A 25,809-nucleotide genomic window follows, 5' to 3' on the forward strand; every position below is an offset into this window, starting at 1 on the left:
TCTACAAGACCAAAGACCAGAAAACTTTCCTCTCAAATACGGGAGCCAAGGAATCTTATCTGCTCTATCCAGAGCCAGGTAGTCAGAAGTGCAGGTTCTTAGGAGACCTGCCTCCGGGGATCCCCAGCACTTTATCCACAGTAAGGAGGGCAACCCCAATTTGATCCTCCAGATATGGAAATCCTCGCTCCTCATGACGTATAAAAGTGGGTGTGCCACCAGCAGCTGACAACAATCTGCGAGTGAAATGATTTTCCACATACTGAAACACGCCCTATTGCTATAATCCCAAAGTCCTGCGTCATAGATCCAGGCTGGGATGTATTTACTTTTTACCAAATGATTAAAAGAATTAGTCTTTACAAGTTATGTCCCCTCCCCCATCATAAAGCGCTTGGATTTTGTGCTTAATGTACGACTAGGAATGGTTTACCTGCAAGTCCAACTCAACCATACAAGTACAAAACTCATCTAATAGGACCTGTAGACTGTTAACAGCGTGGGCATGAAGCACCTCTTTGTCTGTGTACAATATAATGGGCATCAATTGCATTCCCATAGGCATCATATCTTTCCCTTCATCCACTAGATGTTTATTTATCCCATTTATGTAGAGCAGAGAAGAGAAGGGAGCCAAAATGCTCCCCTGTCTAACGCCTCTGGTAGAGTTGATGTGAGGGCAACATTCCCCTGAGGGGCCATAAAAGACCTGAATTGACAGGTCCCGATGTAGGCAGCTAATGAGTATCAGAACTTCGTCAGCACCCATTTTACCCATCAGATCCCATAGCTTCGAGCTGTTCATTAAATTGAACGTGCTTGATAGATCTATAAAGGCCAGATGTAAGATTCCCCTTTTGTCCAAACATATTTTCCTGCAATAAGATAGAGGTTGAGGCACTGATGTACTGAGCTAATGCCTAGCCTGAAGCCGTATTGGACCTCGGTTAACATGTTATTTTCCTCAGCCCAGCTCTTCAGACGACACAAAAGTACACGCCCTCGAATCAGAACACTGGAATCGAGCAGTGAGATGGGCCTAAAACAGCATGGGAGTGACCTATCACCTTTAAAAAAAAAATTGTGACCACTATAGCAGTCTTCTAGAAATCTGGAACAGGGCCTGCCACAACAGATCTGAAAACATTTGTTAGTAGGGGGGCCCACATATTTGCATTAAATCTAAAACTGTCCCCCGGGACAGCGTCAGGACCTGGCACCTTCCCGGAAACACACCTCTCTATTGCTGTGGTTACTTCAGGGATACTAATAGGAACCGGTAGACGTAATTGGGGTTGCAGTGTCAGATTGTGGACGATTACGGAAATCTCTTCAGATTAGAAAATTTGAGAAGCGGCACACCCAGGCATCAACTGAAATGAGGGATTCAACTTTTGGTACATCTGAACCAGCAAAAAGGGCAAGTTTAATTCTACCCAAAAATATGTATTATTCCTAGGTCTCCCTGCCTCTGTAAGATCATCCCATGCTTTTAATTTATAATTTCACTTTTTCTCTAATCTGTAGTGGATTTGTAGTCTCCTTGCATCCTTGACCTCTTGGGTTTTGCACGGTTGGGATTTGAGAGCCGTCAGTTCTCGGTTTGTGGACAGCTGAGCAGGCTGTGTTAAATCATCCAAAAGGAGGGAGACTCCCTGGGATGCTTTGTGGAGATCAATTCATCCGATTTCAAGCTGCAAATATTCTCAAACTCACATCGAATGTGATCAGATCTGGACTACAGCGAAAGACAACTTAAAATATTTCCAGACACAGTATCCCAAATAAAAATGATGGGATTGATTGTATCCCTTTAATCCTCAATTCTTTATTCTTAGAGAAACTGAACCCATCCTGGTTATTGGGACCTTTTGGAGTTGTGTGGAAAGCCAGCAAAAAGGTAAGAAGGTTACGATAGCTTGTACATTAAGGCTCCACTTCAAAATCAGAGTAGGCGAGTAAGCTCAGCCAATAACACTAAATGAATAGTGCTCGCAGAGTGAGTGCCCAGGAAAGTTTGCATGTGAGCCTTTTCCACACAAAAAAGCTCAGTAACAATGATTAGGTTATAATTCAGGATTAGGGTATTGAAGGCCTCACCATAGACGGTATGTTTACAATGAGTAACACTTTCTTAATTTGAGTTTGTAAGCCGAGCACTCCGCTATCACTATTGTAGCATAAAGTAATATTAAATTCCCGACCCATATTATATAAACAGTATTGTTTGTTTCCTGTTAATAATCATGTAAAAACAGATCAAAGTGCTCCGTTGCCTCATTTACGCTCGGTTTAAAAACATAGTAAAAATGGATTAACATGATATTTGGCCGAGCTGTAAAAAAATAAGATGGTTCTCAGAAAGTACGGGAGCGAACAAAGTTCTGAAGCCCGACATGCAGAAATTTTAACTGAGACAAAGGTAGCGATGCCCCCTTTAGCTCTTCGTGCCTTTGAGGGCAAAACGGGTTTAAAGAATGCGTGCTACCCCATTGATAAAGAAGTTTTCTGTTATCCATGTTTCCTAACAGCATATGATTTTAAAGGCACCAATAATCAAAACGCACTCAGTTTGCAACTTTAGAGCGGGATCCCGCAATCATCCAGGAGATAAGCCTAAGACTATTTTGAGCGGGGAAATAGTCCTGCGTTACAACCAACTCCCTATCGGCCTCTAAATAGTGCAGTTCGCCTGTTAAAAAAGCAACTTCAATGTCTTGGGCTGGGGATGCCTCTCCCGTCCTTGCTGAGTTCCAATAGGATCATTTGAGACATTGTGGACCCTCCTGTGCCGGGTCCAGATTATATAGTTCCATAGTGTGACTTGTGGGATCAGCGATGGATACAGGTGAGATTTCAGTAAGTTGATATACTGAAGCTGGGATCACATCATGACTTGCAGAATCAGGGGTGGTAACTGAAGAGGGCACAGTAAATTGGAAAACTGAAACTGAGGCCAGTCAATCAATATCGCAGAGCCCAGATAGTGGCATAAAACAGTTGTGTGTGGTGATTGCCAAGGGCACATATACTGCTATAGGACTTGTCCTGAGCTTGATAGGGTCAATGGGCCTTCTAAGAGGTGGACAGTAGAAGAAGCCCAAAGGAAGGGCACAAATCCTGCTCTGCTGGTTCATTAAATACTCAAGTGATGCAGCAAGTGGTCCCTGAAATTTATGACTATGCAAACCCCCTTAGAATTTTTGGCAGATCGGCCCAGCCAATCTACTCTGCAGGTCATTTTGATATCATCCACTAAATTCGTCAGCCACCCTGTGTTTTTCATGCACGAGTGAGCGGTTTTATTTTTTTTAAGCCCTCATAGTGTACCTGGGTACCTTCAGCCAGAGTAGGGACCCCCCTCAGGGACAACGATATATGGAGCACACTAGGTGGAAGGTGAAGATGCACATATTGTCTGTTTTTCTGGACCGGGTGCCATGTGCGAAAAGGCTGTGAGACTCTTCAGAAGGGAAACAACCTATGGGTCCCGCTACATGATCAGATGTGTCATTGCTCATCACTTTAGAGTTTGTTCTCTTGAGGGAATTTAATGCAGTTGGAAGGGGAGGAGCAACTGTGATAGTGGAATGGCGGTGGACTCTTTGACCCAGCATTTCAGGTCATAAGCCAGCTCTGTGACTCAGACAGAGCTAGGACTTTTTCAGTTAGGGATTTAATCTGCCCCATGATGTCTGATGGAGGTTTTTCACAAGGACGTCTAGCATTGCAAGGAATGGATTACAGCAATCTTGCATGCCTTTATTAAGTTAGTTTGTTCCAATTGAGCCCTTGTGCAGCACCTGGCAGGGTTGCTTGGCTCAGACGTTTTGGGTCCAACAGGACCCTCCCTCTGCACTTTTCCTCCTTCTTGCTTCCTCTGAGGAGGAGGATGAGAGTTTGGTAGGCTCCTATTTTGGGGAATGGGAGGATGCACGGGAGAGGTCATTCAAATGATCATTAACTATACAAGCGTTCCCCATCCTGCCTGCGTTGAATACATGCTGCTATGTTTAAGTAGAAAGAGATGGCTCTGAGATTTTCCTAACCTCTACCTCTACTTCTGCCATTGTGGAGACTGCACTCCCTTCCCGGGACTGTGTTTCATGTTGTGTTGAGGGATCTTTTATCTGTCTTTGCACAGCATGGATACGATCCTTGACAGTGGTGATGGCCCCCATTGCTGAAGAAAGGCAAGAAGTAGATAATCCTTTTCTCCTCCACTTTTGGTTTGGGTCCGTTTCCTCTTTTCAACAAGCGTTATCTATCATAAGATAACGTCCCTCTGGGCGCAAAAGGGAAAATCGTGTAGGCGAAATTTAAGTAGGTTGGTGAGGTTCAATCAAAATCTACTATTTCACTTTCTTTTCCATTCACCCCCAACACATCTTTACATGGCCCGACCCCGGCTCCATACTAACGTACTGCACCCTACGCGTTCTAGTCTTTTTCTAACCCCTTCGTAGTCCGCCTTCAACCTCTTTAACTAGCAATAATCGCATTTCTTCGGTAAACCCGATGCACGTCTAGAACTAACTGCATGCAGACACGGAAGGTAAGACATGTATTTACCTCAGTGCATTACTGGGTTTAAGGCATTTCACTTCACAACACCTTTTTTATCCGCGCACTAACCACTTTGTGGTTATTCAACTCCGATTCACCCCTGATTACTTCAGGCTCACGAGTCCACAGTTTGGCGTTTACGTTCGCCCCCGGTGATATATCCGCGCACCCGCCTTAATTTTCTATATTCGCCGTTTTGTTTATATTCGTCGTAATTATTTCTCTTTCACGGTGTCCGTTTAACTGCACTTGCGTTCCGTATAATTCCTCACATACCATGACAGAAGATCTTCTATAACCAGAAGGGAGATTTAGAGCAATGTTTGTCTGCTCATTCTACCACCTCCGCAGAGCGTACTATGCATGTAACCACAGAGTTGACTGATCACATCCGGTTAATCTTTCTTTCTCTTTAACATGGGCACCACAAACCAACTACCAGTTATATGGATATAATGTTCACTGTTGACGTGGTCCCTCATTGGACACTAGCTTATTTTAATATTTAGATTCCCCTGATCAAGGGCCCCCAGTGAGCCCGAAATGCATTGGGACCATATTTGAATGACTTTGCAATTGCATCAGGATGTTGTTCCATATCGTTGACATGAATTGAATTCATCTTTATGAAAGAAATAAAGTATACTTGCAATCCTTGGCACAAGAGTTTGATTGAACCTCACCAACCTATTTAAATTTCGCCTACGCGATTTACCCCGTTGCGCCCAGAGGGACGTTATCTTATGGTAGATAACGCTTGTTGGAATCCTGTTTCACAACACTCCCCGGCTCAGAGAGTGATACCTCCGAGGCACACGACAACCTACTCACCCTCCATTCATTATAGGCTGGTGCACGTCTAAACTCCAACATATTTATTTTTCCGTTTCCTCTTTCCCATGACTGTGTGAAGAAGTCAGATTGATTTCAAAAGGTTAAATTGGACAGATAGAGCTTTATAGGCTTGAAGGCCTACCTTGGTGCCAAATTCTTCCACAGCTTTCTGGACGCTTCCGTTAGCCTTTTGCCTACAACTGGAATCAAGAACCAAGAGGTGGGTGAGCTCTGACGGGCGCAGACAGGCCTGCTCTTGGCCCGGTCTTTGCCTAGGGGCGTCCAGCACTGTGGGAAGCTGTGAGCACTTAAGAGAGTGGTTAAATATCCTAAGACCCCACCTAGCCTCTGTGCACACCACGGGACGAAGTTCCACTCCAGCACCTGAAGTGACAAACATTGGGGGCAGCAAACTGCTGAGTGAAGAACCCATGCTGAGGGAAGCGGTGAGTGTTTAAGAGCACAGTTAAATGTCCTGAGGCCCTGCTCAGCCTCGGTGCACACTTGGAGACAAAGTCCCACCCCAACACCTGAAGAAGCAAACAATGCGGGCGGAGTTTTATAAAGCATGAACTAGAAGGTATCAGAGCAGTGCTGAAATATCGCTCCCGGTAACAAAAGTTGGAGCGGTGCTTCTCACTAGCACCTCTCCCCACCCCCACTCCCGGAGCCAGTCGAGCAGCAATGTACCAGTGAGGCTGTGCCTGTGGGCTGAGCCAAGTGGTGACTGAGAAGGTTTACAGAGCAAAATCATTCAGCGCCAGAAGTAGGTTAACCAAAAGCCCACCAAAGTAAGTCTAGAATACAAGCACCATACAGTTAAGCCTAAAAAATACCAGGGAAAATGAGACAAGTGCAGGTAATCTAGTCCTTCTGACAAAGAAAAAGAAAAAAACAAGCATTGGTATAGCCAATAGGTCTTGCCTTTGGGACCTTATAAGTGTTTAGCTAGAGCTTTTGGTTTTGCTAACATATTTAAGTGATGTTTTAAACCTGCATGCCTGCTGGGCAGCATGTTGAAAAGTTTTGATTAAAAAAGTGATATAAGCATTTTTATTACCTTATATATAATCAAGAAGAGATCATGTACAACTGAGCAACTTTATAAAAGAAAGAATTAACTTTAAAATTCTTTTTCACAGAGCGAAACGTGTTGTTGTCCTAAAACAGAAACCAAATAAAGTCCTGAAAACACGCCCAGGGGAACGAACACAAGACAAAAATACCATCTGTTGTGAATGTATAAATGCCACAACTGAAGAACGAAAGCCCAAAATAAATAAAATATACACGTGCCTCGGAACGCAAACGAAATAAAACATACAGCATATCACGTATTTATAAAGTAGAAAGCTCACAAGATAAGCGTGTTTTTTGTCCGGACAACCCAAATGAAATTTAAAAAATCTTGTCAATGTAGCATCCATTTCCTGACAGGCACCTCCTTCAGTTACACACCATCAATGTCAGTATTTGGTCTTCACATAACACTCCTGCCACACTGCACGCTACACAGTTTGGTACAAGTCAGGGAAACTCAGACCTGAAGCCAGGCAGAATAAATAGAAAAATAGGCCAGCACTTAGTAGCCAGATTCAACTGCTGTGGATCCTTGCCCTATAGGGCCAACAGAGGACATGGCACATGAGGGGTGAGCAGATTAGATGCACAGGTCAGCAACAGGCTCAGATACACTCATGATAGATTTTATATATATATATATAAATAAATATATATACAATCTTACACACACACACACACACACACCCACACACCCCCCCTCCCCAAACAAATTGCACAGCAAGACAGGAGAGTCAGGAAACAGGACAGAGGGCCAAAATATACTGCACCCTGGCTTCAGTATGGTCCTTACCAGTTTGTAAGATACTTAGTGTGTATGTTTTTATATATTTGGCAGCGAATACTATTTCGACGAGCTTCCCAAACTTGAACCAGCAATAATATTCAGCTAGAAACAGCAAACGGTGGTCCCCTTACCCTGCCATACAGAGGGTTAGCGATCTGGCCAAAGAAGATTTCTACAATTGACCTACACTTTGAAATGTAAGCTAAGAAATTGCTATTCACATTATAATCAATTACAAATGTTAACCTATTATACAAACGATACTTGCATCAGTTGCTGACACACCGGTGAGCCTGCAATATGTGCACAAGTCCTAAACAAGTGAAGACACTCATCAACTTATAGTGACCTAAATGGTAGTAAGCCAGACGAGTGAAGCTTTAGAGTCAAACAAAAAACTGTCTAATCTGGGATCGCAGTGGTAGGTGGAGCCGTGTGCACAAAAGGCAGACTTTACGAAGACGGTACTGGATGGAAGATGTGGGTACCGGTACTTAACAGCGGCAAGAGAAACAGAGGAAGACTGCTTGCGGCGACACGCTGGTGACATAGGAGGTGGAGAAGACTGCATGAAGCAGTGTTTATTCCACATCTTAGAAACTGATGCCTCGAAAGCAATGAGGCCAGCCCGTGACCTCACGGATTTATGGCCTGTTAAGGAAGCTCCCTTCCCATGCGCTGACAGGGGGCTCTCAGGGAAACAAAGGTATGAAGGGTTAAGGGTGGATGCTGTGGAAGGGTGACTTAGTGAGGGAAACATAGATTTAAAAAAAAAAAAGGCTGCTTGTCTTGGAGAGGATGTGGCATAACATCTACAGCTGCCGACTTTGGAAATGGGAAACCAGGTTTGAGTCTCTGCGTTGACTCTCCTCGTGCCTTCAAAAACAAATAGGAAGCATGCAAGTAGCCGCTCAAAACAAGATCGAGCGAGCTGTTCAGAATTTAAAAACAAGCAGCAACTTCAGAGGAGACGAAGTGGTGGGGCGGGCAAGCAGTGTAATGGGGGTTTACGGCATGGAGAGAGCAAGCGATGGGCGAAGTTGAAACACCGAAGACAGGCAAACTGCACAGCAAATGAAGCGGCCACAAACGTTTCATCAAGCTGGTGCACAAAGTAAATAAAACAGAACACTTTACAAGAGCAGAGGCAGGCCAAAAAAAAAAAGAGGGCTCTCAAAATATCCTAAATAGCCTGAAGAGTAAGAACACTTGTAAACAGAGGCAGTCCTCATGGGAGGATATAAGAGTCCAAAAGGAGAGACTACTAAGCATATTCACCAAACAAAAGCCACCCTTTTCAAAAGGACAGTAAGAGGGACCAATGAAAAGATAGGCACTCCTTGAAGCCCATGTTGTAGATACAGCATGTCTCGAAGAGACAGTGCACATGTGCTGCCTAGGTGAGACCTTAAAAAAAAAAAAAAAACAACACCACACAACACACACTACTGGGATAGTCGCAGGAAACAAATATATGCACTACAAGTTGAGAGGCAAGTTGAAGATAGGACACTCCAACAACTTATTGGGGAGTTGATATACAGCCCTGTAATTTTCTAGACCATCTGGAATTCAATTCACTTTTTTAATAAAGATAAAAAGTGCGTTTTTAGGAATAAAACCCAGAATTAATAATTTCCATTAGATCAATACAACATCACATTAATTCCGTTTTGCTGGAAGAATATTAGTATTAGAACAGGATGGCCAACTTTCACTTAAGAGTAAAGCAAATATCTGAGCTACGCTCATTAAAGTATTCAAAAGCCTTTGCTGGGGATCTACACACTTCTCATATGAAGAAACAGCCCATTTACGCCAAAGAGACTTCAATCTCGGCCTTTACGAACTCCACTTTTTGAACAACAATGTTCATCAATTGATTGCATCTCTCCTCTGACCTACAGAAATGCAACTAGGTCTGGCTGTAATGCATTAATGCACAAAGCATTTTGATACAGTTGTACTTTTGTTACTTTTGTTTCCATTTCAAATAATGGTCAGTTCACAAGGGAGCCTTCATCATAGTCCTCCTGTCAGAAATATGTTTAGAGGGCCACAGGGCAAGCAGGGGTTACGGACCCTCTGGGAGTTGAGACCTTTTACTCGATGTGGCTGGCCCCAACCTACTTTGGACCCTGGGCAACTGGGACAGGTAGCCTTTCAGCACTGGACTCTCAATTAACCCCTTCAGTGCCCATGACGAGCTGGACTCGTCATGGGCCGCGGTGGCGCTGTGCCCATGACGAGTCCAGCTCGTCATAGACCCCGCCCGCTAATGCAACGGCCGGCACTGGGCGGGGAAAGGGGCGGGCACTGAAGGGGTTAAACAATGGTTCAAGCAGTCCAAGACTCCCTGGAGGGGGTTTATGTGGGAGGTAGATACAGGGGTGAACACAGGCTTGCAACTCAAAATACGTGCAGCAGCAGCAGCAATAAATTATTGTCCAACCAAATGCACACTTTTACGGAAAAAAAAATTCTTTTATTTTACCACTACCAACACAAAGGTAAATATGACATTTATAAACAACTTCCACAGGGCCCTTTAGGTCAGGGTTCTAGTGGTAGGCAGTTTCCAGTGTCCCTATTACCTCCTCGCTCTAGCAATAGTGGTTTCTCATATTCGCTACAGGCAACATTCAGGGTAATCCCCACTAGTTGTCCAGGTCTTAAGAGTTCCACTCCGGCTCTTTCTTCAAGTCGAAGGTACCCCAGCTCCAAAGTGTGATCTAGCAAGCAAGTTCCTGCATGGTCGACTGGCCCTAAATCAGTCTTACCCACACCTGCATGATCGGAGCTGCCAGAGTTCCTGAGCCTGCCCACTCCGTGGGCGTTGGAGCAGCATCGAATGATACATGCAAGTAGACAAAACATGGGGAGGGACAAACCGACCCCGCAGCACATCCTGGATTGCATCGATAAATTCACACATCCCTCCTCTTTTGTGAGGGGGAGGAGAAATCAATCGGTGGCTGGCGACGCCCCAGGGAGTGGAGTCACTGATCTCCCTTCTTTAGGCAATACAAGATTCTTGCTCCTTTCTGGAAGGGAAAAATCGGGGAACTGAGCCTAGATATTGCGCTACTCAGGCAGGATCTGCGTAATACAATGGCTAGAGGCACAGAGGTTGAGGGTCTGATCTCCGGAACGGAGGACACCAACCAGGGTGTTCAAACTAAAATGACGCACCTGCCGAAAGTGGTTCAGCAGTTGGAGGCTTGGACTGAGGACTCGGAGGGGAGATCCTGACGTAATGGCATCAGAATTGTGTGGATGACAGAAAGTTCTGGGAGTTCAGCCCCCATGTAATTTATCATCAAACAGCTTAAAACCTGGGCCCCTGCAAATTAGGATTCTATTTGCTTTCTGGCTAAGTGGGTGCATAGATCCTTGGCCGTGTGACTGCCACCGGGTCACTTTCAACTACACAGACATTTTCCTATGCACCTCCCGTCAGCTGGGGGCTCTGACCTCCGGATCGGCTAAGGTGAGGGTGTTCTCTGATTACACACTTAAAGTGCAACAACAAAGGTGCTCTTTTTCGGAGGTGAAACAGAAGCTCTGAACCATGCAACTTCAATACATGCTACTGTACCCATCACTCCTCAAAGTGATCTTCAAGGACAAAACCCTATTTTTTTGACACCCTGGAGGCTGGGTGAAGGAGAGACCATGCATGCGGCAGCAGCGGGTCTCCACCCAGGGGATCATCTGATGCCCCAAAGGGAGTGGGGGGGAGCTGGACCCAGCACTGGTATTTGGCAGGCGACAAAACAGAATCAATGAGGTAGGCACTGCCATCAATTGGAGGAGGGCTTCCATAGGCCACCATTCTGAGCTGAGCCATCCTCGGGTGGAAGGGCCTTTGACATCACCGGACAACGCCTGCCATTAATACCTGGCTTTCTAGGGACACAGAGTCCCATGCCACCATGATTCTGCACTGGGAGGGGGCTGCTCCACCCTCACAGGGACCATCAGTAAGAGCATGGAGTTGTACAGTAATGATGTTCAGTTGGGAGGGGTGACAGGCTTCCTGAAAATTCGGGGAGGAGGCAGTTCTAAGCATGCAGCGTAGGGTGGATGGTTAGTTGGGCTGGGTTATAGGGGAAGTTTTGGACATGACCACACAATAGACCTATCTGTACAGCCATGCTGCGGGGGGGCGGCTGGGACAATGGCTGCACAGACGCTTGGACATTAGGGCACATGCAGAACTTGCATAAACAACCATACACATGTCAGTCATTAGGCATACTGTCATGGAATGTAATTGGGTGGGGAATAAGATCTGGAGAGGAGTGTCCTGGCTTATTTGAAAAGTCAAGGGCCCAATGTGATGCTTTTGCAAGAGACTCACCTTAAGGGGACCTCCTGCAAAATGCTTAACAGAGGGGGCTATAGAGTACTTGCGCATGCTGGGCTTAGGTCCAAATTGAGGGTTGGGTCTGTCCTCATGAAAAAGACAGTTCTATTTCAGGAGGACAGAACATAGGCAGACCCTCAGCTTAGGTTTGTGGTAGTGACGAGCACAAAGCAAACTATTAGACTATCAGCTGGGGTGCAATTATTTAGCCTCCCCAAAGGGGACTTTGATGTTGGCTGGAGATTTCAATTTGCCACTGTCCATCGAGCTAGATTGATCTTATCATGGCGACAAAGGGGGAGGGGGTGTGGACAAAAATGGTGACTTTCCTGATGGCTATGGCATTAGTGGTGATATGGCGACTCCATCACCCCACAGACACACCGTACACGTTTTACTTGGCTGCACATCGGAGCGTCTCTCGTCTTGCACGCAGTCACTACAGCTCCTGATTCCGTGATGCCAGTTACATAACTAGGGGGATATCTGATCACTCTCCTTTGTAGGTGGATCTGGCAAGTGGGAAGCCGTGGACCCGACTCCCTTGGAGCCTTGGGTTCTTAAAAACAGAAACGTGATGACAGCTCAGAGAGTACACTGAAAAAGACTTTCTGGATAACAGGTACTTGGTAACGCAGGCAGTGTCGCTATAGGAGGCTTACACGACGGTTTCATGGGACAGGTTAAATCCCTGACAGCAGCATAGCAGAGCGAGTGCTTGGCAGTGGCAGCGTGACTTGAGGCAGATATTCTCCATCTAGAGCGGTGTGCTCCACCAACCTGGATAAGTGGTATGAACACGCCCTTCACCTCAAGCAACAGGAATTTAGAGCTCTACTACATGAAGAGACCCGCAACCAGTCCTTGGCCTCACAGCGACGCCTGTATGAAGTTGGGGATAAAGCAGGTAGGCTGCTGGCCTGGTTGAGCAGACGTGAAAGGGGCCAAATTGGGTGGTGTCCCCAATAGGGGGAGGGGTGGAGTTCATGTGATGGACCAAACTACGATTGCGGTGGTGTTCGCAGAGTTCTATAAAACACTTTATGACTTCGTAACGGACAGGGGGGTTTTAAAGACCTGTGATTTTTTTTTTCTTACACATATATTGATACCTCGACTATCCAAGCTCGATAGTGCAGAACTTGACTCTCCCCCCTTCCCCCCCCCCCCCGACTGAGAAGGAAGTGGCTGATGCTCTTTTTTTAAAGAAATATTTTATTTGTTTCATTAAAAACAATAAAATAGACAGCAACAGGTACAAAACTTCGACACAGTCAATCATATCACAGTGTAGGTTATCGTTCCACATTAGAATCAATGTAACGTCACAATAACGGTAAGTCCAGCATACATCTATATGGCAGCCGCGGTCGGTAGTAGGAGTAACTGCAGGGCGGTGACGTGGGGAGGGGGAGGGGCAGGGTGGTGGGTAGTAAACTATGGATTACGGAGGTTTACAGGTAAGTTAACATATAAATTAATAAAACGAATTTCGTTGCGTGCACAGCATCGCATTTGGGGATGCAGTGCACGCAACAAAATTCGTTTTATTAATTTATATGTTAACTTACCTGTAAACCTCTGTAATCCATAGTTTACTACCCACCACCCTGCCCCTCCCCCTCCCCATGTCACCGCCCTGCAGTTACTCCTACTACCGACCGCGGCTGCTATATGGGCCCACTATAGTACCATCCCACCCACACTCTTTCGTGGTCGCCCGAACCACACTACAAACATACTAAGATCAGTTCATGCCTCAGGAGTGTCTGCAGATCCTTCAGCTTCTGACGTGGAGGCAGAACGTTCCCCCTCTGGATGTATAAACCGATCCAATAGTCCCACCCAGATTTCAATGTCTTCCTCGGCCCTCTCGTCAGGTCTACACCTCTGCAAACAAACCTCCTCAGCCATAACCCATTCGACCACATTCGCCACCCCCCGTTCTTTACTGTTTCTAGCCTGCGCCAACCAAGTAAACGCAACCAGGCTCTTAGCCAATAACATCATCAATTGCAGGAACTTCAAGGCCTTTTTCTGGCCCCTTGGTTGACGGGTGTCCCCCAACAAGTAAACAGGAGGGGCCACATCCACAGGGATCCACACCACGGTCCTCATATTACCCCAGTAGTCATACACCTCAGAACAGGACCAAGCAAAGTGTAGGAAGGAAGCCGTTGGGCGGGATATCTGTGACATGAATCAGTCTTATCAGGATCTATTTGAGGCATCAATACCGGTGTGAAATATGTACGGTGAAGGAAATGTAAATTGAGGAGTTTGAATCGTGCATTACTTGACACCGTCTTAACCAGTGCAACACACATCATCAATCGGTCTGGGGCGTGACAAAGGCCCATGCGATGTGGGGGGGGGCAGGCTTATCCATACTTGAGGGGCCCCCTCAGACAGTGGCGTAACGATAATTGAGGGGGGCCCCCCTGCAAGGTACGTGGAGGGGCCCCCTCCGGACTCCATCAGGAGCTCTCCGGCCGAAGTGTAGTGCTGAGGGGGTCCCCCTGGAGCTTGGGCCCCCCCCGCACTGCAGGGGATGAGGGGGCCTGTTTTACACCCCTGCCCTCAGACCCTATTGATGTGAATGTGAGGGGCCCCTTCAGCACACCTTGCAGGGGGGAGGCTCACTATTTGTTACGCCACTTCAATCAGTATACCATGATCTCCCTCTCAGATCCCACGGGCCGAAAACAGGTTCCTCCTACAGCCCGCCGTCAATGCCTTATAAAAGGTGTGAAATCAAGTGGCAGCTCAAGTGACTGACACTATTAAGGAGCTACATCTGGCAAGGTAACCGGCCCAAACAGGTTCCCGGCAGAATACAAGGGTAAGGCCAGCAGGCCTACAACACATCTGGTTGCTATGTTTGAAGGAGCTTGTGCGGTGGGCACACTGCCATATGATTTATGCATTGCCACAATCGTGCTGATCTCCAAAAAGGGCCAGCAGAGTGACATGTGTGTCTTATCGACCAATATCACTCTTTAACATAGATATATAAAAAAAAAAAATACTAGCTAAAATACTGCCCCTACGATTTAGGTGAGTGATCACAACCCCAATACATCAAGGTCAAACAGGCTTCCTTGTGAGACAAAAAAAAAATTAGCGAGAAGAGGGAGCTATAAAAACAGATTGTTATTTGGATAATGAATTACTCCCAACACCTGTTCAAAGAACACAAAATTTCGAATAATTTGCATGGTATACATTCCACTGAATAATCGTGATATATAGGAGTTTGACAGGCTAAAGATTTACCTGCGCTTTTCAACACACTAGGTGTACAAGGATAATTAATAAAGACGTTTATTTCGCCACAAATGGAAATAAGTAACAACATTTACACAAACATACAGTATTGGTAGACGCAAGGCTCCACTTAATTCAATTTCGCATACACTCAAGGCTACCAAAATAATTTGAGACCAAGCAGACCAGCAGCATTATGTAAATCTACGTTGGGGTCAGTACTGGAACCACAGATATAGTTATTAAATACTGATTAGAACTTAAAGTTTACCTGAAAACATTTTAATGCCGATAGCGTTGCTCATGTAATTATTATTTTTTTTATAAATATTTAAATGTGAAAGTGGAAACAATAAACTCATTTAAAAGGATTGAAGTCCTGATGTTTAATAGCATGAGAAATACCAGACCTGTAAACTCCATACATAACATCACATTTGGACTAGAAACTGACGGACAATTATCTTATCGTTTACCATCAAAACATTTATTTGCACTAAAGATAAAAAAGCACACAAAAAAACAAAACTATTAACAGCCACAAACATCGCGCTTAGATTTTGCTGGTCAGAGAAGAGGAAACTGGTCGAGTCAGTGCTCATTACAGCAGAATAAGTAAAGTTACAAATAGAATTAGCCAGCAGAGAGGCAAGGCCAGGCTTATCATGTCTGCCCACTTCCGGCCGGCTCTTTACCGACAGATTCTAATTGGACAGCCAGATATACCCTTCCGTTTCCTGGTCCCTACTTCAAGCACATCCGAATACAACCAATATATTGTCTCCATTTTTGTTGGGGCTTTGCTCCGCACAGACACAACCTTTACGAGTTTTATTAAATATTTTTTTCCTACTGGTCTTCCACCTCAAGGGTCATGTCTGAACGTTCAGTGCCAGTTGTAAACATCAGATCAAAATGTTCATTTCGTGCTGTTCTTTTCAGAGTGAACAGCAACAAGAAACATTGATATACCTGGGCTGCTGCCTCTGCTTGGAGATAATTTGTTGCAAGCACTTGCCCGGTTGCAACATTCAGAAGTTGACATGTTGGTCTTGTAAGTTAACAGTTTGGGGAACTGATGGTGTACAAGGCATGAAAACCCTGGAATGGGACAAGCGAGGCTTCCAGGAGCCGCTCATTAGTTGCCAATGGCACTCACCGTATGATGCACTGGTGGTTTCTTGTACCTACTGTGGTGCATGGGCTGAATAACCAAGATTTCTACTAGATGTGCATCATCCTCTCCAAAAGGCATGGAGGATGGTCCATATATGGCATAAGGAGGCAGCAAGCATAACGCAGACCCTTCCTGTTAGAGTTCTGTGGACTATCAGGGTCGTTGCAGCTCATATCTGTTCACACAATAGACAACATGTACGCACAACAGCCTAGGAATGAGCAAGCAGGCGAAGTTCAGGTAACATTATTGTCTTAAGGAGAGTGTGAAGGAGCCGAGTGCAGAATACACCCTTTTAGCCACTCCCCATGATTTGCACCCGGCTGGAAACATTACATTGTGTTGGATGATGGAGGTGCCTGGAATATGGGAATCCGTCTCAAGGGCACAGAGTGGTCGTTTCCCTAAGTGTGTGTTGTGGAGGCTGGCTGGAAACCATCCCTATTTGGATTTAAAACACTCAATGGCTTCCGTGCACTAGAATTTAACACAAGCAGGAAAAAAGTGTGTATATTATAAACATTTCACAACTGTATTCAATCTTTTCAGAGGTGCACACATGTGCCTGATCACTAACTTCACCAACTTTTGAATAAAAAAATACTTACCTTTTCACATGTTGCAAAGTTACCCCATTACATAAATTTAGAAAGGAACATCCCCTGCTTGACTGTGGTCACCTGACCATCTGTATTACTGTGCCTTTATTGTTTGGTTTCAATAAAAAGACTTATAAAAAAAAAAAAAAAAAGAATGGAACATCCCCAATTAGACTACTGAAGGCACATTGAAAGGTGCTTACTGTTGAAAGAGCTCTGTATACTGAAGTATGACAATCAATCTACATACATATTCTGACGTCCTTTCTTAAGCAATCCCTACTCTATCAGATCGATGGATGCGGACCACTGGAACGAACCAATGAAAACGGGCGATGGCGGCATCAATCATTCACATTTCTTAAATTGTTTAATGCCCCGCTCAGATTACCCACCTTCATCCTCAAAGCTAACTGGTGTATATGGGATATTACACACCCCTGGTGAACAGTGAAAGTACAGACTTTGGGCCGGATTCCCAAAGCTTCTTTTTGTTTGTTTTTTACCCAGGAGTGCGGACCACTTTCTAATGGAAATTCTATACACAATCGCACTGTCTTAGTCACAGAAAAAAAACACTTAAACAATCGGGACCATCACTAAGTCTCCAACCAGTAAAGTAATATGTCAAGCTCCAGAAAAATATAGAAGTTGTGTATTATTTCATAAGTGCATTGACGTCCCATGCTCTTTTTGATAGACGTGTACACTGATATTTGCAGACCAAGGAAAATGGATTGGTCCGCGTTTTAAGTGGTACAAATATAAAACGCACCCAGTTCTCGACTTATTTGTAAATGCACCGAGATTATTTCATGCCAAAGTAACAGTGCCCTCCGTTTGAAGCCTAGCGAGATGCCACGACAAATGCGCTGCTGTGCGCTTTCTATCCGGCCCGTGTGTGGGGGATGGTGGGCAGAGGATTGTGTGCTCGCGCTCAGCTGTGGAATTCTTTTCAGACAGACAAGGAATGCGCAATCAGCAAGTGCTGTCCAAACAACCGAGCGCACCAACAACCCCACCACGAGAAACCTCCCAGCAACTAAGGCCACGGGATAAACCCAACCACAGACGCCCAACTTTCTCTCAGAGCTTCCGAGGCCATGTTATGTCTATCGTCGCCTTAAGTCACTTCCGGGAACAGCAGCCACAACAAAATATGGTGCTTGGGTGTATGACTTGATAACACAATGACGAGCGAAAGCAGACAAGTCATAATGAGATAAAAATCCAACTTCATGCAAAACATTTAAAAAAAAAAAAAAAAATCTGTAAATTGTAAATATAACACATTGGGGCAAAAAATGATTGAGAAAATGACAATAAAAATATCCTAAAAAATCCTTAAGTGCAGTTGTCTTTCAGTATTAAACTTTGTAATGAAGATCGTTTCATTGAATGGACCTTACGAGGTTGGTGCTTTTTTTTGCATTTCACACTCAATCTAAGCCGAAATTGTGCATTACACATAAACTGGGGAACAGTCACGTTACACAATAAAGCACTCGAGGAGTATTCTTCGCCTAGCACGCACATTGTCCCGCAATCAAACCCGTTAGGCATTTAACTTAAAGGATCTGTTACCACCCAATCTGTACATAACAGTATGCTCACTCTGAGTCACTGGGGCTTTTCTAAGGGTCCCCCTTATCTGAGGCCCTCCTGCTTATCGCATGGGCAAGGACCTTTTCCTCAAAGTGCTGAGAGGCCCATTGTTAAAGGTTTTCGTAGCACACTAATACGACAATAACTGGTAGAGCTGCTCTTTACAGAAAGTCTACCGTTTAATCCTAAACTAAATATTGCCCAGAAGGCAAATAAAATTAACATTTGGGTGACTGTGTGAAGAACAGCAGATACGCGGATCAAGGATATACCGATAAGGTGATGTATCCAATTTGTGAATTTGATGTGTATTGTATGGTCAAAGGGTTCTTTCTGTGAATGGTGATGGTTTGAGAGAGGTGCAGATGCAGCCCCCGCTTACCACCTGCTGTGAGACAGACCCCTTCACAGAGCAGACTCAATAGACGCCGGTTCTAAGAGAGCCCCAGTTGTGCAAATTTCGAAGTAGTTGGAACTCAACCTGTCAGGTAACCGCAAAGGCCCAGGCCTAGTGCCGGACACCGCAAATATCTTGAAAGCTACAGGCTTGGTAGCAGTTGATAAATACTGCCCGTTGCGCTCGCAATACACAACCACAGAGGTTCTTAAACTGTGGTCCGAGGACTCATTTGGGTCTCTGAGGCCTACTTAGTTTTACAAAATTAAATATTAAAAATTAAGGAGTTAAGATTAATATATATTAATAAAGAAGCAAATTTGAAAACTTTATATATTTGATTGTGAATTACACAAACATTTCAATATTTGAACATTTGCTTGGTGTATGCGTATTTTTGTATACGTTTTGAGATTAAAATCATATAAAAATTGCTTGGGCTGGGGGCCTCTGAATTCCAATATCGGCTTAATGGGGGTTTCCAGATTCCAGCAATGATTCTGTGGGGGTCCCAAGCAGTCCCAATGATAAGAACCACTGCACTACAGCATTATTTGCAGTTAGAGGGTGTAAAAACACCTGCAGCAGAGAGATACTCTACATAGTATAAACAGAGAAAGAGAAAAGAAAATGTACGGGCTCTCTACTAGACACATATGTGAACGTGGAATAATTCATGAATGAGGCCTGCCAGCCAAAGCTTTTATGGGATTGATGCAATTTATGGCTGGTATGTGCAGAATTCTCCACAGTTGGGATTTGGGTGTTACCGCCACCCACTTAGCCTATTCCAGCAGTGATGGTGTTGTCTGTCGTCTTTGGGTCTTGGCAGAATGGAAGGGATCTTGCCTGGCAGCTCAGCCTGGACTGTTTCCTTTGGAGAAGGACCAAGATGAATTTGCAGACGGCTGGTCACTGTCTAGAGTGGCAAAGTGGGTGAAAGGTATGGCCAGGGATATCACCAGTGGCTGTTTGCTACAGAGGATACCCAAAGTCCAACAGGTATGCCCAGATGTGGGTTCTGCGCTCACTGTTATGGAGCTCTCGAGAAAAAAAATAACTTAATACCGAAGCTTAAGTAGTCCAAAATGGCCTGAGGTAACTCGTGTTAGTTCTGGAGGGGATCTGGCCTGGCAGTTCAGGTCTGTCTGTTCCTTTCGGAGCAGGACCAAGAATGATTTGCATATAGCTGGTTTTTAGAGTGGCACAGAGGGTAAAAACCGAAGGATTGGAATGTAGCCCAGAGTGTCAGTGGATGAGGTGAATTAAAAAAATCCCAGCCATTGTTTTGTTGTAAACCTCATGAAAGGCCTCGGCGACAACTTTCCTTTCCTGAAATACTAGTGTGTCAACGTGGTCCTGGTGCACTATTTGTTACTACTGAACTGCTGTAATATTGGGATCTGTATCAGACAAGACTTGGGAGGGCTGATGCAGAGCAGATTGGAGGGCTGATGCAGAGCAGATGGGAAGACGTCCACGCTTATGACTGTGCAAAGGTCCCAACCCTCACAAGTAGTCAGCGAGAAAAACCTCATCCCATTCACAGAGAAAGCTAGCCGCTGATGAACCAAGGGAATGGCTTACCTCTTAGAGCCTGTGCACAAGTCTTGAAAATATTTGACATGTAAATGAGGCAACGAACATCATGCAAAAAAATGATAGACTCTTCAACATTTAAACAAGCCTATTTCTTTACTATGCAATACTATTTTACATTGGTATATCAGCTTATAGTTACTCACTACATTGAGAGGCATTTATTAAAAGTGAGAATTTTTTGCATGACCGACCCTCACCCCCGCCCGGATGACAATGCCAATAATGACCAAAGTGCCTAGTCAGTTGTTCTGTGCACCCTATGTGTGGGCTAGATTCTTATTAGATGTGGAGCAACATTACAGTCCATTAAATCAAGTACAAGAGGTTTTTGAACACTGCACATCCTGAACTCACATATTTGAAGGTGCACTCACATGTGACAGGGAAGAAAAAGGAGGCTTGTGAAAAAACACCTGCTTAGGATCATACATTTGGTTAAGCAGAGAAGACAGGATTAATCCCAGGTTTTTTGTTTTTACTTTGTGCAATTCAGCTACTAAATTGGTATCTCTCTTTCTCTCCTTTTTTTACCTCAAATTTTAATGCTTTTTCATTACACCTTGGTGCATGGACGATAGACCGTGGATGACAGGAAGGAGCCGCATCCAAGAAAGATCATCTTGTTTTAAGCTCGAGGTTCCAAGAGGACCTTGAGGTGAGGGAGAGGTGGGCACATGGTTCCAGCCTACCCAAGCCTTCAGTGGTTCATCCACCTCTCTAGGCAGGGCCCGACTGGGGAACCAAAATCAGCGCTGGAAGAAAAGCTCAAACCAGCCACTCTCCATTTGTCTCCTCACGCTCTCTCTCTACCCATCAATCCTCTTTCTCTCCTCGCTCTTCTCCCCCTCTGATTGATTACCCTTTACCTCCCACATCTCTCTCTCAAGAAGCCTCCCTGTGTCTTTGGCAAGTCATCTCAGAAGGTGACAGAGGCACTAGCAGCGGCCCTAGGTTTTCAAAACCAGCCTCCAAGGGATCCAACCCACCGGGTAAATGCCCAGTGGAATAAAGGGCCTGTCTGGCCCTGTGTCTAGGCTGCAATCATGCTTCATAGTATCATTCAGTGGCAACGTTTAATTAAAAAACAAAAGGGGCTCTGCTGTCGGGAGAAAGGCACCCAGACTGTAGGATATATGCACTTATCCCACCCCACCTCTGCCCTTTGGCCAGTAGTAAATATGGCATAGAGGAAATTGAAAACTGTGATACAGTCTGATCTGAACTTGCAATGTCATCAAACTAGAAACACCCTTTCTGTATAAAACCAAAACTAGCACACGTCCATCAGGCTTTTGCTTAAAATCATGCAGCTGTGCTGTAAAGTGAACACCACTAGTCCCTCAGCTCAGCAACGAGAAGTTAACCACAAAAAGTCTGTCGGGTGCACGTGGGTCATCTTCTTACGTGGCCTTTTTTCCTCTCTCTTCGCTACGTTTTGTCTAAAAAAAAAATTGACTGGATTAGCTACTCACACCTGACATAGGACCACTTCAAACCTCACTTGTACCATCATGTGCCCACCCACTACATATCAACCTGCAGTCGTGTTTTCCTTCACCATTCAGCCCAGGTGTGCAGGGTCCCGGTGGTACCCATCTGCACACCAACCTGGGCTTCCATCGACAGTGGATATGGTACACCTGCACGCAAAGGGATAGGTGTGACTGTTGGTCTGTGTCCGTGGATGCCTGACAGTTTGTGGCAGTGTGCTTGTGTGTCCATGTTTACAGGACAGCAAAAAAAAATAGACACACCGAATGACTACGTCAGTGCTGGGTAAGGTTTAGTTGTGTAGAGCGCTATATGCCGATTTTAAGTTGCTCCCAGCGCTCATTCAGCGGGTGGGACACCGTGAAAGACGTGTTCTTTTGTGGCTGACTGAGGTTGGAAGGCTTTGCCACAGTTAAAAGGCGCCCTGGGGGCCTGCGTGGCACAGCTATGCGCAGCTGGCATATGCAACGAATGTCCCATCTCACTTTCAAGTCACAACACGGACGGGCACGCAGATTCTCAAGAAAGCCGACGCCCTCAGCCGAAGAGAACACAGGGAGCAAAGCTGCCGGCGCAGCTGCCTGCGTGCCCCTTGAAAGCGGGCACCGTCACTGCGATCAACTGGTGGCAACAGAGCGAATGTGCGCACCACGAGTCCACGACTGCGTGTTCAGCCGCCACCCCTCTGTGGACGCCCTTAGGCACATCGTAGGAGCAGCTGCGCGCCGCGGAGTTCTATTGGTGTGAAGTAAACTTTCACAAGCGCCCTCCAGGGTGTGAAATTGCACTGTAAACAGCGAGGAGCGTTGCCTGTAAATTGCTCATCGTCTGGAGCCACACGGCGATGGGCGCTCGCGCTGGTCGTTAGGACGCTTTGTTTACGCAGGAGGTTACTCCCGAGTTTAATCATTTACCCAGACAGGTGAGCGCGCGCGCCCTCCCTCCCGTGGGTGCAAAGTCCAGAGCGCACCTGGAGCCAGCGAGCTGCCCTGCAACTCCTCGGCAACTACAGAGGCTTTTTGCAAACTGTCAACCAATAGCACGTGCGTTGGACGAGGGGTGTTTATCATGCCCCCAGTGCTGAAAGGGTGGCCACCCCAAGTTGATGACTAAAGAAATTATGCGTGCTTGTGACAATTAAACGCTTAAACATGTATCCAAGCCTCCGTTAAGACGTTAACTGACCAAAACACCATTCCATCGGGACCTCTCCTACCCTGGACTTTGATTTAATAATACAGAGCTCCCTAAAAGTCGTAGGCTTGGCTAATTTAAATTAAACAATTGCATTGATGAACATGATTTTGATTAGTAGCAGAAAAGCCCGGGATGGAAGCGGGATGTCCAGTGATCGCCCTACGCATACGGATCCGAAGTGTAAGGCTACAGTTTTGTAGCATGCTGCTGTCAGTTGAGAAGTGGGTTCCCCACATTGCAAGACACTTCCCACCACAAGTACCCGGTGTAGTGGGAGCCTTAAAATACTGGCTTGTCAGATAGAAAATCCCCGCCCCTTTGTACTGACATCACCTTCCAGATAGCCAACAAGATGCGGCCTTCACCCTTCCAAAGTGTTACTTCACAGAGTGGGTTCCAGTCACCAAGGCACGCGCGAGCTCACCAATAATACCCAAAGGCGGATGACAATCTACAGCTAGTGGCCTGTCGGTTCTGTCAGGTGACGGGCCTCTCACGCTACAGAACTAGACAGAAAACCACAACTACACAGTCAAAACGAGAGGAGGTTTTGGCACGATTAAGGGCGAGTTATGAGGGTGGCAAGAATTTCTGAACCCACTCAACATCATTTTGCTTTTCACTGGTTGGGGTTGTGCATGCTGCCTCCTACAGTTAGGAAATTTGTACTACAGCCTGCACAAGATTGGAGGTTTGGTGTGCTATGAAACCTTGTCCTCACCCGGAAGAGACACCAAGCCGTGGATGCTTTAACGCACGGTGAGCAGAGCTCACCGGTGGGGAGGGAGGCACATGGCCCGAGCCTCTCAGACGCTTCTCTGGCTCACGATGAAACCCCCGTGGAAGGGCCTTGCATGGAGGTTGGTTTCGGAAAGGCTGGGCCTCTCCTGGCCCGAAGACAATGCAGCCTTGCCCGGGGGTGAAGGAAGCCTTCGGCCTTTTGTTGTCATGCATATCTCGCCCGGTGGGAGTCTGTTGGCTGCCATCGCCCTGCCTCCGCCTTGTGCAGGGTTTCGCATAACCCAGTCCGGCCCCCCCTCCCCCCAACAACAACCTGTACACCGAGGACCCGTGCTATATACACCAGCTGGCATGCCTGAGCACTGTAACATTTATATAACGCTTACGCTGGAAACATGTATAAAGCGCTTACAACTATGTGGGGCGCAGATGCACCGTCCGCAACCAAGTATTAATCGGAATGCACTTAAGAACCAGACAGCTGACTTCTCGCTAGCCTCACTCAACCCGCTCTAAAAGAAGGAATACAAAACGCAAATCAGCGTCCACTTCTTTTACAACCTGTGCGTGAAGTACCGGCATCACCAACATCTCTCTCATTCTCCCCGCTGGGGGAGCCCTGCAAGGGAGGTAACGGGGCAGGGGACTTTTGGAAACTAGCTCAAACTATCAGAAAGGTTAGCCCCATGTTAGCACACACACCGCTTCCGCAAAAGAATGTACAGCACCAGCTTTCCTTAAACCACTTGGCAAAAAACGCAAGCAATTTAGCAGCATAAACCACGCCGGCGGACTTACATTCTTCGGTCCTGCGGCATCAACTGCCGGTGCATGGCCAGAGAAAATCCGAAGTAGCTGCCGGGATCGCCTGTCTTGCGGATGGCGTTGTCCGTGTCCAGGTTGAAAGCGCACACCCAGGCGCACAGGGACAGGAGGTGCAGGGTCAGGTGGAAGAGCATCGCCCTGGTAGCGGCAGCCATGGCTGGGGGTAGTTCAGTCAGCCCCTGCACCTTGCTCTGTGCCTGCGCTCCTTCCCTCGGCTCAGCTCCTGCGATGCTCCGCCCTCGGGTCCCCTCCCTCCGTAGCTCGGGTCTCCTCCCTCGCTCGATCGGGTCCCAGCCTGCCACGCACTGAATGGTGTCCTTGTTCTCTCCAGAGACTCCTCCAGCTTTTAACAAGTACTAGCTGTGCAGTCCGTAAGCCCGCCTCCTGCCCCTCTCGAGAGCCCTGCTGCCGCTAGCCTTTGAAACCGGCCTCCACTCTCCAAGGTCTTTTCTTCTCAGCGCCGCTCCCTCCCCGCCCTGCCTCCAGGCGCCTTTCGCTGCTCCTGTTTCCGGCCTGCGTGCGACAGGTGCCCCGGAGAACCCAAGCGCCGCCGGGAAGGGATTCCCTCAGCTGCCGAGGGCGGGAGGGCTGGGACTGGTGACTGAGTGTGCGCTCAGCGACTGACTGGCCTCAGTACCTGTTCGCCTCCCTCCTGATGCACATCAGCCTCCTCCTTGGATCTCCAGAGGGGGGTTGAGCCATTTGAAGCTCATACCGTGTAGTCTAACGTGTCTAAGCTCCCTGGGGCTGACAGACGACCCTCCCTCCCACTACCCGTTTCAATAAACGGGACAATTTATTTTATGGCTTTTAGAAATATATATTTAATAAGTCGATGCCCATCCGCCTGTTTGTGCTTTCCATTTCTGTGCAGTGGTGCCATCAAGGTCTAAGCATAAGTTCTGAATGGTTTTTGGTACCACCCCACCCCAGTGTTAGCGAAAGGATTTTTGGGCCCCCTGCAAGGTATATTTTGCCCCCCCTTCATAATTTTACTGCCCATCGTATGCGAATTGAAGTTCTCATGATACTAAACAAACTTACAGAAACGGGTTCACACATAAACAGTTGAAAGATGTCTTCGAAGAGGCCCCAAAATTCCTCAAGATGCCAATGAGCAAAACTAGAGCTAATCTGAGGTAGAGGAAGGCAGACAGGAGAGAGGCTGAGATATGGAAATAAACCGAGGTCAATCAATCAGGGGTCTCAAGGCCTGGGGGGGGGGGGGGGCGTGTGATGCTGACTGGGAGCTCGTTCCAGGTATTTCCTGCA

The 25,809-nt window shown here is 46.3% G+C and overlaps 1 protein-coding gene across 2 annotated transcripts in view; it reads right to left on the bottom strand.

Moving 5' to 3' along the window:
- ITGA6 (integrin subunit alpha 6) overlaps nucleotides 1-25,053 on the bottom strand; it is a 223,537-nt gene extending 198,484 nt beyond the window's left edge. Inside the window, exon 1 of one of the 2 annotated variants that reach the window (XM_085645291.1) lies at nucleotides 24,511-25,053. In XM_085645291.1, the coding sequence (XP_085501417.1) occupies nucleotides 24,511-24,692 (182 nt within the window). In that variant the 5' untranslated portion in view covers nucleotides 24,693-25,053. The remainder of the gene's footprint in view (nucleotides 1-24,510) is intronic. The other variant, XM_085645292.1, reaches the window with a different exon arrangement.
- Nucleotides 25,054-25,809: the final 756 nt, after the last annotated feature.

Source organism: Triturus cristatus, chromosome 3_1 (genome assembly GCF_964204655.1).
Source record: "Triturus cristatus chromosome 3_1, aTriCri1.1, whole genome shotgun sequence".
Taxonomy (NCBI): Eukaryota; Metazoa; Chordata; class Amphibia; order Caudata; family Salamandridae; genus Triturus; species Triturus cristatus.